Source organism: Oncorhynchus mykiss, chromosome 19 (genome assembly GCF_013265735.2).
Source record: "Oncorhynchus mykiss isolate Arlee chromosome 19, USDA_OmykA_1.1, whole genome shotgun sequence".
Classification (NCBI taxonomy): domain Eukaryota; kingdom Metazoa; phylum Chordata; class Actinopteri; order Salmoniformes; family Salmonidae; genus Oncorhynchus; species Oncorhynchus mykiss.
Genome location: NC_048583.1, coordinates 46,002,073 through 46,017,129, shown reverse-complemented (window position 1 = coordinate 46,017,129; position 15,057 = coordinate 46,002,073). Strand labels below are relative to the sequence as shown.

Here is a 15,057-nt window from a genome sequence, read left to right as displayed (position 1 = left end):
CCCTAAACGGTTCTTTGAGGATCTTTTATAAAAGGTTCCTCAGGGAAAAGGTTCCTGGCTGGAAGCACCTTTAGGGGTTATGTTGGTGTTGCAATCTGAGTAACCCCTTAAAATGCCTCCAGGAACCTTTCATTTTTAAAGTGTAGAATTGCAGTGCACTGTATGGAGGATTTTCTAATTAGATTAATTTGGAGTAAAGTGCTTGGAAAGTGCTAAGATATGATACTAGTGTTATTTACTATTTATGTTCAATAAAAATATCTGATAATAAAGATACAATTCTTACTTGCTCCGTCGCCATATTCATAACATCTGTAATAAACACTCTCGTTGCAGCTGATAGGGGGTGAGGAGGGGATTCCAACCCCAATCCACGGTTGCAGATTGTGTGTGTCCGTGTAGTCACGCCCATAGGTGGAGTCTTCCACAATTTTGAGGCACGGTTGAAATACTCACACTTGTAGCCCTAGCCTTCTTTAATTTGTGCTCAGCAGCAGTGAGGTTAGTAGACCAGAGTGGGGAAACTTTTGTTGCTTCCCAAACGTAAAAGGGATCAACACGGATTTCAAAATCTGGCAAGATCTACCTATCTCTGGCTGGATTTAAAACCGTAAATCGTCTCGGTTTTTCTTTTAGATTTTCTTTTTGTTTAGGAAGCATAAAAGATGGGAGCTCAGTTTTCCAAGGGTGGAGTAGCTGTTGATGGAAAAGCCGTCGACGACCCAGCTGTCGCTAAAACTAATGGACAGGTAAGAGAAACAGTTGTATGCGTCCACATTGGCACCCAATGCCCACCTCCAGCGTGAGTTGGATGGGCAACGTGATACCAGGCTAGCGATACATCACGGCTAACAGTTACATTACATTTGACTAATTAGCAAAAGCTTATTATGATAAAAATGACTATTCGCTGTCGAACAACCTGTTTTGATTGCAGTGATTACATTTTGTAATTAAATTGTTTAGCTAATGCTGTGCTTGGTTGAGTGGCTAATTGATGGTGCCATGCGCCACAACCACCACCTTTTTGTTAAATTTGTCTCTAGTTTTTAGTCTATCTAATCAAGTACAGTGGCTAATTGTCCGTATTATAACACCAGGACTAAGTTACATAGTTATCATCTGAATGGAAAGCGGATTTATTTTAACTAGCTTTCTCTCATGAGTTGGTGCTGGATGCCGTCAGCGGTCGCCCTCTCGGATGGGCGACAAAGGATGCAAATGAGGACGGCTCGTTGCAAACAAAGCGCACGGGCAGGGCAGCAAAGCGTTCTGTTGAAAAAAGCAAGCAAGCAGACTTGTGCAATTTTCGATGTAATTTGTAGCGCTGGAAACATTACATGATCTACTCAAACCGTGTTTTATTGTACATGCCCGTATGCACGTTACCTGGACAATAAATCGCTATGTTAACTTCAGCTGACGGTTTTAGAATGGGTGCAATTGCCAGTCAACCATCTCATTGAGGCGGCTCGTCTACCAGTTGGTGCATTCTTTAGCTAACGTTAGCAGAGATGGTTAATTTCCTCCTTTATCCTTGGCCAAAAGGCTAGAACATGTCATCATCATTTCAATTTAATATTACAAATTGAGAGAAGTTAGTTTGGATTATTCGAAAGGCTAGAATAGAACGATATTGACATTTTGCAATGAACTGCAAATGTAGCAATCTCCTAGATTCCATGGGGATTCCTTTGTTCCAAAATTCATTTTGCTGTTCGACTGGTTGTGGTGGAGTACGACTGCCCCCACGTGGTCGATGCGAGTAATGCAAACCTGCTGTGCATATGAAGCTTTTTGCTATGCATTTGACCGAGTCAAGTAATCGTCCACAATGACAAACCTCTGATACGTCGGTTGGACATATCACACTGCCTTATCACAGAATTAAAATAGTCTTGATTTTTATCTCCTGAGACACTTTCTTGATCAACAGTGACTTGTAGATTGAGTCAATTTGGTATGGGCTGCTTATAATGGTTAACTTAATTTTCTCCCCATACCAGTTTATTTAGAAAATTCTCATTATTGTTCTCCACATCTGTAAATTGTTCTATCACTGTTGTCCACAGGAGAATGGCCATGTTAAAACCAATGGAGATGTCTCTGCCAAGCCCGATGGGGACACAGCTCCCGTAGACGGGAATGGCACAGCCGAGCCAGCCAAAGAGGGCGAGACAGACTCCATCGAGGCTGCCCCTGCTGCCGAAGGAGAGGTGGCCAAGGTCGACGGAGAGGCCGCCAAGGATGCCAAGAAGAAGAAGAAGTTCTCCCTGAAGAACTCCTTCAAGTTCAAGGGCATCTCGCTCAAGAAGACCAAGAAGAGCAGCGAGGAGGAGGCCGCCTCCCCCACGGCGGAGGACAAGCCAGAGGAGAATGGCCACGCAGCAAAGGAGACGTCAGCCGCCGAGCCTGTGGCAGAGGCCAAGGAGGCCACCCCGGCCCCAGGGGGTGAGGCTGCAGCAGCAGAGGCCGCTCCCACAGAGGAAGCCCCTCCCACAGAGGAAGCCCCTACCGAGGAGGCCGCAGCCCCCGCAGAGGTCACGACACCCGCAGCATCTGAGACCGAGCCCAAGACAGAGTGACCGTGACTCGTCGCAGCTACTTGAACTGTTTTTCCAAGATTAAAGTATATAAATATATGAGACTCGTGCCACGTTCTTAAACTTATAAACAAAACTACAAACGAAGACAAATGAAGAAGGCTATATCACGTTTGCTGATTCAGCCACCAGTTCACTGCCTTTATCATTTCTCTACTGACGGAATCTCACTGGCCCTCTCACGAAAGTGTTGGCTTACAGCGCCCCCTCATGGTACACACTGGGACTGGCGTGTGGGGAAGGTATTGGATTGGATGTAGAATGAATCAGGAATACTGACTTATTTTCCCAATTCATGGAGAAGCATACTTTTAAACGCGTGGCAGTCCTATAACATTTTATTTTTCTTTCTCATCTCTTGGGATTTAAAAATCGACAACGGTTATGGAGCAGGGCATACCACCTCCTTCTCTCGAAATGACTGTTATATGGACACAAACCTTTCAAATCATCATCTAAAAAAAATATATTCTACATTACTATGTTTTACCCCCAAATTAAGTGTTTTGTGCTGTATAGAAAAACAAAATTCAAGGAGGGGGAAAGGAAATGTCTTCGTTCGTGCATTCTGGTTATTTTCTGGCTAAAACACATTTGAGCTTCTGAGTCTTGCGGTGTTCACATTTCAGAGTTTATGATGCAGATGTTGGGGTCGTGTACAAAAATGTGAGCTTTTTATCTGCAATTTGTCTCTGTAAATATGTTTTGGCCAATATTTTTGGTTCTCTTTATTTTGCTATCGTTTAAAGATGCTAATTGTTTTATTGTAACTTTTAACAAGGGTAAATAAATGTTTGATCCCCTATGTGTTTTGCCTCTGTCATCCTATGCCACGTGGCTGTGGGAGACCGGTTAGTCTTGGGATAGGATTATCAGTGGACTGTTTTTTTACACGCACAGATCTTAAATGGCTGAATGCACCACATTCGTTTCCTCTGTGACCTTTCGACCAGTACATCTTCACCTTTACAGAACTCCAGGAGGATGCTTGAGGTAAACAACTGACAAATCAATGACTGACAAGGTACTGTGCTTATGAGCTGAGCCACAGCATGTCAGTATATCACATCACACTTGGCTATGATCGTTCTCTTCTCACAATTTTTTTACTTAAACACTCAACTAGAGCAGACTACACTTTCAATCATTACAGCGGTATGACTTTACAGCTTTATAACAAAAGCTGTATGTGAGGGAAAGCTTGGCAATTTTTTGTTGTTGTTGATGTTTCACTAATTGGCACCAATCAATTTCATATTTGACATTTATTTTCAAGTATGTGTCACAGTACATAACAAGGACTGAGCCTAGACCTCCAAACTGCAACAGTGGTAACCGGTGAGGTAGAAGCCTATGTTGAAGATTGGTGTTTTTTCTATATGAAGTAGCCTTGGTTGGAAATTAGGAGAGAATCTCAATTGGTTTTGCTCGTCTATTGTTTTTAAGGTCAAAGGTTATAGAGGCAGCGAGGAGAAGAAACATACGCGTCTGTGAAATTACTCCAGTCAGCGTCAGACAAATTGCGTTTGCAGGGGTGGAATCACGAAATGTGACAATAAAATGTGGCTTAGTTGTGCAATACATTTTCTAGATAAAAGGTGAAGTAGCATATTTTTACATTTGAGCATGCTTTTCCCTTTTGATAAAACACCTGATTCAAGAGGTGTGGTGGATTTTAAAACATGAGGATACTCTTGTGCCTCCTGCCAAAGTAGGTAAGTGAGGGGAACAGACTCCTTTGTTCGCCTACTAACAAATTACCTCCTTGACCACTTGTTTTCTGGGTCATGGAGGAAAGGTGGACAGTGTCCAATTCAATTGAGAATCTCCCTAGGTTGTGTGGAAGACTGGGTGATCTGGGGTGTATTCATTATTGCACACCAACGAAAACAAGGCGTTCTATAGTACAAATTCAGGTAGGTCCCTCAGTGAATGGAATGCTATAACAATATGACAGAAGCTCCAACTTGCCCTCTCATAGGTGTGTCATATTTACCATTCTGCTTAGAAGTATCCAAGTATAATCTTCAATAAGAGGGACAGCACACGCATGAATAAAGAAACAGCATTTATATTTTGTGGAAGAAATCTGCACAAAAACCCAATGATACCATGTCCTACATATTTGTTACAGGTGGTGACACTATAAACTACCAGTGGATTAAAGGACTGAAGGTCTTTCAGAGACACAGTTCTACCACAAGGTGCAAGTTTTAAGAAAGACAACAGTACGTGTAAACCCGATATATCTCAGCGATGATGTGGCAGAAAATGAGAGTGATAACCCTACTGGGACTGGAATCTGGGTCCCTGCATCTGACAGTCTTAAGACCTTAGCAATTACACTCAAAAGAGGTCCAAACCTAGAAGGGGTTGCACTACTAGATGCTACATATTAAAAGATACGGTGCATTCGGAAAGGATTTTGTTACGTTGTAGCCTTATTCTAAACTTGATCCCCCCCCCCCCCCATCAATTTACACATAATGAAAAAGCAAAAACAGGTTTTAGAAATGTTAGCAAATGTATTAAAAACAAAGAACTGAAATATCCCATTTAGATAAGTATTCAGACCCTTTACTCAGTACTTTGTTGAAGCACCTTTGGCAGTGATTACAGCCTCAAGTCTTCTTGGGTATGATGCTACATGCTTGGCACACCAGTATTTGGGGAGTTTTTCCTTTTCTTCTCTGCAGATCCTCTCAAGCTCTGTCAGGTTGGATGGGAGTGTCGCTGCACAGCTTTTTTTGGTCTCCAGAAATGTTTGATCGGGTTCAAGTCCGTGCTCTGGCTGGGCCAATCAAGGACATCCAGAGACTTGTCCCGAAGTCACTCCTGTGTTGTCTTGGCTCTGTGCTTAGGGTCGGTGTCCTGCTGGAAAATGAACCTTCACCCCACTCTGAAGCCCTGAGCGCTCTGGAGCAGGTTTTCATCAAGGATTTCTCTGTACTTTGCTCTGTTTTGCTTTCCCTCAATCCTGACTAGTCTCCCAGTCCCTGAAAAACCTCCCCACAGAATGATTCTGCCACCACTACGCTTCACTGTAGGGATGGTGCCAGGTTTCCTCCAGATGTGACGCTTGGCATTCAGGCCAAAGAGTTCAATCTTGGTTTCATCAGACCAGAGAATCTTGTTTCTCATGGTCAGAGTCCTTTAGGTGCCTTTTGGCAAACTCCAAGCGGGCTGTCATGTGCTTTTTCCTGAGGAGTGGCTGCTGTCTTGCCACTCTACCATAAAGGCCGGATTGGTGGAGTGCTGCAGGGATGGTTGTCCTTCTGGAAGTTTCTCCCCAGAGGAACTCTGGAGCTCTGTCAGAGTGACCATTGGGTTCTTTGTCTCCTCCCTGACCAAGGCCCTTCTACCCCGATTGCTCAGTTGGCCGGGCAGCCAGCTCTAGGAAGAGTCTTGGTGGTTCCAAACTTCTTCAATTTAAGAATGATGGAGGCCACTGTGTTTTTGGGGACCTTTAATGCTGCAGAAATGTTTTGGTACCTTTCCCCAGATCTGTGCCTCGACACAATCCTGTTTCGGCGCTCTACGGACAATTCTGTCGACCTCATGGCTTGGTTTTTGCTGTGACATGCACTGTCAACTGTGGGACCTTATATAGACAGGTGTGTGCCTTTCCAAATAATTTCCAATCAATTGAATTTACCACAGGTGGACTCCATTCAAGTTGTATAAAATCTTAAGGATGATCAATGGAAACAGGATGCACCTGAGCTCAATTTTGAGTTTCAAAGCAAAGGGTCTGAATACTTATGTAAATAAGGTATTTCTGTTTTTATTTTTAATACCATTTTCAAACATTTCTAAAAACCTGTTTTCGCTATGTTATTATGGGGTATTGTGTGTAGATTGAAGGAAAAAATAATTGTATACATTTTAGAATAAGGCTGTAATGTAACAAAATGAGGAAAAAGCGGTGTGAATACTTTCTGAATGCACTGTATACAATGAGCTACAAAAGCATTGGGACAGTGACACAATTCTTTGTTGTTTTGGCTCTGTACTCCAGCACTTCGGATTTGAAATTATACAATGACTGATGTTGAAGGTATTTTCCTCCATATCGGGTGAACCTCTTACCAATTAAATCACTTTTTTGTACATAGTGCTACCTTGATTACGGATAGTCCTGAATGAATCATGAATAATGAGGAGTGAGAAAGTTATACGCACAAATATCATACCCCCAAGACATACTAACCTCTCACCATTACAATAACAGGGGTGGTTAGCATTTTTGGGGGGAGGGGGGGGGTGATATTTGTGCGTCTGTAACTTACCCCCTAATCGTTATTCACAATTCATTCAGGACTATCCGTAATCATGGTAGCATCCACATATATGCAGAAGTATTCAAATTCTACTCTTATTTACAATAAAAGTGACTCAAATGATAAAATACATGATTTACCATTCATTTCTAAAGGGCCGAAAATGATCTGAAACATAAAATAATGTGAAGCACAACAAAACAAACAGCAAATGCATCCAACAAGTTTGTAGAGTCCCAAGATTGATGTAATCATTGCATGCTAGGAATATGGGACCAAATACTATCTCAAATGAGTGCAGGAAATGCAGAAAATTAGGTTGAAGTTGAATTGAACAGTATATAACAATCAGGATAGAGAAAGACCCATTGAAATCATTTAGAATATGTGTTGCCACCCTAGTGTCACGCCCTGGTCTTAGTTATCTGTGTTTTCTTTATTATTTTGGTTAGGCCAGGGTGTGACATGGGTGATTTATTGTGTTTCAGCCAGTCCACTGTTTTCGGGTTTTCACGTTTATTGTTTTGTATTTCTCTCCTTCCCAGGAGGAAAGCCGTTAAAGAACCACCCACCAAAACAGGACCAAGCGGCGTGGTAACGGGCAGCAGCAACAGCGGCCGAAGAATCAAGACTCTTGGACATGGGAGGAAATCCTCGACGGGAGAGGACCCTGGGCACAGCCAGGGGAGTATCGCCGCCCCAAAGAAGAGCTGGAGGCAGCGAAGGCGGAGAGGCGCTGGTATGAGGAGGCAGCACGGCGGCGTGGATGGAAGCCCGAGAGTCAGCCCCAAAAATGTCTTGGGGGGTTGCACACGGGGATTATGGCGAAGCCAGGCAGGAGACCTACGCCAACTTCCTGTGCTTAGAGAGACCGGGCAGGCACCATGTTATGCTGTGAAGCGCACGGTGTCCCCGGTGCGGGTGCATAGCCCGGTGCGGTACATACCAGCTCCTCATATCGGCCGGGCTAGAGTGGGCATCGAGCCAGGTGTCATGAAGCCGGCTCTACGCATCTGGTCTCCAGTGCGTCTCCTTGGGCCGGCGTACATGGCACCAGCCTTACGCATGGTGTCTCCGGTTCGCCTGCACAGCCCAGTGCGGGCTATTCCACCTCGCCGCACTGGCAGGGCGACCGGGAGCATTCAAGCAGGTAAGGTTGGGCAGGCTCGGTGTTCAAGAGCTCCAGTGCGCCTGCACGGTCCGGTCTATCCAGTACCACCTCGCCCATAGGTGCGTGTCCTCGGGTTTTCACGTTTATTGTTTTGTATTTCTGTTCATGTATAGTTTCTCTGATTTAAAGAACCATGAACTTTAACCACGCTGCATATTGGTCCTCCGATCCTTCTCGCCTCTCTTCTTCGGAAGAAGAGGAGGAAATCCGTTACACCTAGGGTCAAGCACTACTAATAAAGCAAATGTAGAATTTTTATTAATGAAAAACAAAATACCGTAATACTGTCAAAAATTTGACATATACCATGATATGATATTTTGGCCATATCGCCTTGCCAGATATAATGTAAATATTGTCTGGTGTCTTTGTCTCTACATACAGTATGTGTCAGCTAGGGATGGAAATTAGTTTAGTCTTCGCAACAGGATGTTTTCCAATTGAGTTGATTAGGCTGATGTCTTCAAATCTGCACCTCACTGGTCTGTTGTACATTGCAGTGGTGTAAAGTACTTAAGTAAAAAATACTTTAAATACTACTTAAGAAGTTTTTTGGAGTATCTGTAATTTACTATTTATATTTTTGCGAACTTGTACTTTTACTTCACTAAATTCCTTGTTACGGATACAGGTATCCTGGGGGTATTAGTAGGCGGCTTTCTTCAAATCTGTACCTCATTGGTCTGTTGTGCAGTGGTGTAAAGTACTTAAGTAAAAAATGCTTTGAATACTACTTAAGAAGTTTTTAGGGGTATCTTTACTTTACTATTTGCCAACTTGTACTTATACTTCACTACATTCCTAAAGAAAACAATTTACTTTTTACTCCTTACATATTCCTTGACACCAAAAGTGCTCATTACATTTTGACAGGAAAATGGTCCAATTCACACACTTATCAAGAGAACCTCCCTGGTACTCCCTACTGCCTCTGATCTGGCGGGCTCACTAAACACAAATGCTTAGTCAGTAAATTATGTCTGAGTGTTGGAGTGTGCCTCTGGCTATCAGTCATAAAAAACTAAAAAATAAATTGTGCCGTCTGGTTTGCTTAATATAAGGAATTTGAAATGGTTTGTACTTTTACCTTTGATACTTAAGTAACATTTTAGCAATTCCATTTACTTTTGATACTTAAGTATATTTAAAACCAAATACTTTTAGACTTTTAATCAAGTAGTATTTTACTTGTTGACTTTCACTTGAGTCATTTTCTATTAAGGTATCTTTACTTTTGCTCAAGTATGACAATTGAGTACTTTTCCACCAACGGTACAGTGTCTATGGTTGCATTGGTATATCCTCCTTTAAGTTTTAATGGCAGACTACACCAATTGCCGTCACATTCTGTACAATCCATTATACTTTGTGATACAGTAATACAAAATTGGGGAAAAGGAAATTTACCCTGCCAACTATTAGCCCTATGACAATTTAGGACTTTTTCCTCCACTGGTACAGTGTCTTTTTGCATTGGTTTGTCCTTCTTCTTTAAGTTTTAATGGCAGACCGAACCAATTGCTGTATTGCAGTCCCCTACTGTACAATTCATTGTACTTTGTGATGCAGTAATACAAAATTAGGGAAAAGGAAATTTACCCTGCCAACTATTATCCCTCACTAAAAAACTCACCACCCCATTCCACCATTTAACCCTATCTTATCCTACCCCAGACCAGCTGTCTGGGAGGACAGAACACTACCACTCAACACCCCCTGGTATTTGTGTGTCTGTAACTTTCTCACTAATCATTACTCACAATTCATTCAGGACCATCTGTAATCATTGTAGCATCCACATTCATACAGAAGTGTTTGGAAACATATTCTATTCTTATTTACAATAAAAGTGACTCAAAAATGACACAATACATGATTTACCATTCATTTCTATAGGGCACAAAATAATGTGAAACACAACCAAATTCAAACAGCAAATACATCCAACAAGTTTGTAGAGTCACAAGATTGATGTAATCATTGCGATCTAGGAATATGACACAAAATACTAAACGTTTGACTACTTTATTACACATATCAGGGAATTTTTCCCAATACTTTTGGTCCCCTAAAATAGGACGATGTACAAAAGTACTGTAATTTCTAAACGGTTCACCTGATATTTATGAAAATACATTCAAATTAAAGCTGACAGTCTGCACTTTAACCTCATAGTCATTGAATCAAGTGCTGGAGTACAGCAACAAAACATGTGTCACTGTCCCAATACTTCTGTAGCTAACTGTATATTTTCAAAGACTCACTCAAATGGGTTCCTGTCAATGTTTTACTTTCTGGTCAATGTGTTCCTTTATTCTGCAAAATCCCATGGCCTGGTTACAGTCAGTTTACCAAAACAAACATTTGTTACAGTGCTCTCATTTGACAGTGATGCTTTGTATTGTAATGCCCTTACTGAAGAGAAGATAGCTTTTGTTTTACAGTAATAAAGGTTAAAGAAACCACAGTGCCACCTGCAGAGTAACTGTTCACTCATAGTTGTAGTTGCAGTATTGTCAAATGCAAGCCTTTGGCGCCACCTAGTGTCAAGGGATGGGCCAAAACAATCTAAATACTGTCATGTCACTTACAGTATTTACTGTAAAGCCACATAGAAGAATATTACTTAAAGTGTCATATAAGCTTAGTACAACTGTCTTATGTCAAAAATTACGTTTGTTTTACTCCACTGTTTGTAAACAATGTCTTCGTGGACAAACATTACTTCAAAACTATAATTTTAATATCACGGCAGTCATTGCATTGCAACGCACTATAGCTGCGTTTTGCATCTGTAGTTCCATCTATGAATTTTAAAGTGGTTACATTTCTCGAACCCCATCCCTCAGTTTTATAAAAAGCCAAGCGGCGGGGATTCCGTTCGGCTGGAAAACGAATAAAGGATTGTGCCTTTCTTTACTACCTTTGAACATAACCAAAAGCCTATTCGCCTACACTATTGGCTCGATTGTCCTGTTTCATGTTCCTTTCACGTGATGGCCGAGCTATCTTAGATCCTTATCTAATATCCTTCTCACAGGAACAAGAAACGGTTGACTTTCGTTTCTGTTTGTGGGCTTGACGACAATCGACACGGAACTCGTTCCGGCCAGTTGTGACAACCAGCACCCTGTCGATCAAGTTTCCAATGCGGAATGCTTGTAATGTTCAATATGCGCACCGAGATGGATACAGACACACCCTAAATTGGAGCACCTAAGTTTCGTTTCCCAAAAAATCTAGGCACTGCATTATTTAACCCGGACCCAGTCTTTTCTCCTGCAGTCACTGATACAGTCACTGAGGAACCATGGAACTTCGTGAGTAACCTAAACCCCTGATGTATCTGGCTAAATCTAAATTGTGTGAAGTAGGCTAGGCTACAGTAACCAATGCATAAATGTGGCATACAATTTTCATGTAATTATATTTGCTCATTGTACATCCTTGATTTTTTTTTAAACAGTTACTGTTATTGCGGTCACAGCAGGAGCAGGTGAGCCATTTGTCATGCTATTTAAAAATTGACTGACATAATTAAAACGGTAATATATATAATCAGATTACCCTGTGTCAGTTTCATTTCAAACTAAAAACTGATAAGACAATATGAAATTCCATGGAAATACCAATATTGTGGATAGCCTAGTTTAATTAAGTAGGCTAAGCTACCAGCAAAATGCCAATTCAACTCATGGTTAATGTTACAAGTGCACAATAAAAAGCATAGCTAACTACACATGTTAAATCATTTGCCGTTTTCACAGCTAATTTTGAGAGATTCCATTTTTTGTTAACATTTTACCCAATAACTTCAATTTGCTACTTGGCCAACTGTAGTAGGCTACAATTGAAATGTTTATTTGAACTTTTAAGGGGTAGCGGTGGTCATGGCTCCAGTTGCCCTAGGCGCTGTAGGGTTTACCGCCGCTGGCATCGCCGCAAACTCTGCAGCAGCCGGCATGATGGCATCTGCAGCCACTGCAAGTGGCGGTGGTGTGTTGGCTGGAAGCATCGTTGCCGTTCTGCAGTCGGCAGGTAATTACAGTCACATTTTCATGTGTTTAAATATCATATTTAAAAATCAGTTTACATAATTGTGTTGTGTTCAATACATTGGCAACTTTACAGAGAACCATATTGTCAATTAATTGCTATTAGTCACAGAATCAATAGGAATATGATCTTGTGATAATCCCCAACTATACCTTGATCATCTCTCTTTAAGATTGATCTCTTCCACCTTGATTTTGCATATTAGAACATTGAAGACCTCTTATTTTCAGACAAGACAAGGCTATGATACCCTGATGCCTGAGGTACATTCTGTTGTGAATGCCACAGTGACCAAAGTATGTTGTGTTGTTTCCCTCTAGGTGCAGCAGGATTAGCTGGGTCTACAACTGCAGTGGTGGCTGGTGTTGGAGGAGCAGTGGGATGGCTCACCGCTACAGCAGCTGCACTCATCTGATGATCCAAATATTGATGATTGATAGCTGTCTTGGGACAGCTCTCGTCTAAGACAATTTTAATCACAAAGATCACCTCTTTAAATATATATATATATTTTATCCTTTATTTAGGGATACATATAAACACTTGATAAGACGGTGAAGGAATGCTTAGTGTTAAAAAATATATATTATTGAAGTTCATATCCTCTATTGTGTGCAATGAAGGCAAATTATGACTGACTTGTTCTGTTTGGACATCTTGGTCAGCTGCACTTTCAAGCCCAGGGCTTTTTTATACCGTACTTTTTCATATTTCAGTTTAATACCTTCTTTATCTCAATCAAAGGTCAAGTGTTGCCAGATATAATGTAAACATTAGTCTGGTGTCTTTGTCTCTACATACAGTATGTGTCAGCTAGGGATGGAAATTAGTTTAGTCTTCGCAACAGGATGTTTTCCAATTGAGTGGCTTAGGCGGCTTTCTTCAAATCTGCACCTCACTGGTCTGTTGTACAGTGGTGTAAAGTACTTAAGTAAAAAATGCTTTAAATACTACTTAAGAAGTTTTTGGGGGTATCTTTACTTTACTATTTGCCAACTTGTACTTATACTTCACTACATTCCTAAAGAAAACAATTTACTTTTTACTCCTTACATATTCCTTGACACCAAAAGTGCTCATTACATTTTGACAGGAAAATGGTCCAATTCACACACTTATCAAGAGAACCTCCCTGGTACTCCCTACTGCCTCTGATCTGGCGGGCTCACTAAACACAAATGCTTAGTCAGTAAATTATGTCTGAGTGTTGGAGTGTGCCTCTGGCTATCAGTCATTAAAAAAAACTAAAAAATAAATTGTGCCGTCTGGTTTGCTTAATATAAGGAATTTGAAATGGTTTGTACTTTTACCTTTGATACTTAAGTAACATTTTAGCAATTCCATTTACTTTTGATACTTAAGTATATTTAAAACCAAATACTTTTAGACTTTTAATCAAGTAGTATTTTACTTGTTGACTTTCACTTGAGTCATTTTCTATTAAGGTATCTTTACTTTTGCTCAAGTATGACAATTTAGGACTTTTTCCTCCACTGGTACAGTGTCTTTTTGCATTGGTTTGTCCTTCTTCTTTAAGTTTTAATGGCAGACCGAACCAATTGCTGTATTGCAGTCCCCTACTGTACAATTCATTGTACTTTGTGATGCAGTAATACAAAAATAGGGAAAAGGAAATTTACCCTGCCAACTATTATCCCTCACTAAAAAACTCACCACCCCATTCCACCATTTAACCCTATCTTATCCTACCCCAGACCAGCTGTCTGGGAGGACAGAACACTACCACTCAACACCCCCTGGTATTTGTGTGTCTGTAACTTTCTCACTAATCATTACTCACAATTCATTCAGGACCATCTGTAATCATTGTAGCATCCACATTCATATAGAAGTGTTTGGAAACATATTCTATTCTTATTTACAATAAAAGTGACTCAAAAATGACACAATACATGATTTACCATTCATTTCTATAGGGCACAAAATAATGTGAAACACAACCAAATTCAAACAGCAAATACATCCAACAAGTTTGTAGAGTCACAAGATTGATGTAATCATTGCGATCTAGGAATATGACACAAAATACTAAACGTTTGACTACTTTATTACACATATCAGGGAATTTTTCCCAATACTTTTGGTCCCCTAAAATAGGACGATGTACAAAAGTACTGTAATTTCTAAACGGTTCACCTGATATTTATGAAAATACATTCAAATTAAAGCTGACAGTCTGCACTTTAACCTCATAGTCATTGAATCAAGTGCTGGAGTACAGCAACAAAACATGTGTCACTGTCCCAATACTTTTGTAGCTAACTGTATATTTTCAAAGACTCACTCAAATGGGTTCCTGTCAATGTTTTACTTTCTGGTCAATGTGTTCCTTTATTCTGCAAAATCCCATGGCCTGGTTACAGTCAGTTTACCAAAACAAACATTTGTTACAGTGCTCTCATTTGACAGTGATGCTTTGTATTGTAATGCCCTTACTGAAGAGAAGATAGTTTTTGTTTTACAGTAAGAAAGGTTAAAGGAACCACAGTGCCACCTGCAGAGTAACTTGTTCACTCATAGTTGTAGTTGCAGTATTGTCAAATGCAAGCCTTTGGCGCCACCTAGTGTCAAGGGATGGGCCAAAACAATCTAAATACTGTCATGTCACTTACATTATTTACTGTAAAGCCACATAGAAGAATATTACTTAAAGTGTCATATAAGCTTAGTACAACTGTCTTATGTCAAAAATTAAGTTTGTTTTACTCCACTGTTTGTAAACAATGTCTTCGTGGACAAACATTACTTCAAAACTATCATTTTAATATCACGGCAATCATTTTATTGCAACGCACTATAGCTGCGTTTTGCATCTGTAGTTCCATTTATAAATTTGAAAGTGGTTACATTTCTCTAACCCCATCCCTCAGTTTTATAAAATGCCAAGCGGCGGGGATTCCGTTCGGCTGGAAAACGAATAAAGGAT

The 15,057-nt window shown here is 40.7% G+C and overlaps 2 protein-coding genes across 2 annotated transcripts; both read left to right on the top strand.

The window, feature by feature from the left end:
* Positions 1-369: 369 nt before the first annotated feature.
* On the top strand, positions 370-3,410 carry LOC110498002 (MARCKS-related protein 1-A). The gene is made up of 2 exons (XM_021574527.2): positions 370-749; positions 2,073-3,410. The coding sequence occupies exons 1-2, from the start codon at positions 666-668 to the stop codon at positions 2,583-2,585; spliced, it is 597 nt and encodes a 198-aa protein (XP_021430202.2). The 5' UTR covers positions 370-665; the 3' UTR covers positions 2,586-3,410.
* Positions 3,411-11,093: 7,683 nt separating this feature from the next.
* On the top strand, positions 11,094-13,064 carry LOC110498001 (interferon alpha-inducible protein 27-like protein 2A). The gene is made up of 4 exons (XM_021574525.2): positions 11,094-11,374; positions 11,521-11,550; positions 11,931-12,092; positions 12,431-13,064. Exons 1-4 carry the CDS (start codon positions 11,365-11,367, stop codon positions 12,523-12,525), a joined length of 297 nt encoding a protein of 98 aa, XP_021430200.1. The 5' UTR covers positions 11,094-11,364; the 3' UTR covers positions 12,526-13,064.
* The last annotated feature ends 1,993 nt before the right edge of the window (positions 13,065-15,057 follow it).

Coding starts and splice junctions, on each gene's coding strand:
- LOC110498002 (XM_021574527.2), top strand. CDS start 666: ATGGGAGCTCAGTTTTCCAAGGGTGGAGTAGCTGTTGATGGAAAAGCC. Junction 750..2,072: donor TCGCTAAAACTAATGGACAG/GTAAGAGAAACA, acceptor TGTTGTCCACAG/GAGAATGGCCATGTTAAAAC.
- LOC110498001 (XM_021574525.2), top strand. Junction 11,551..11,930: donor TGCGGTCACAGCAGGAGCAG/GTGAGCCATTTG, acceptor TGAACTTTTAAG/GGGTAGCGGTGGTCATGGCT. Junction 12,093..12,430: donor TGCCGTTCTGCAGTCGGCAG/GTAATTACAGTC, acceptor GTTTCCCTCTAG/GTGCAGCAGGATTAGCTGGG.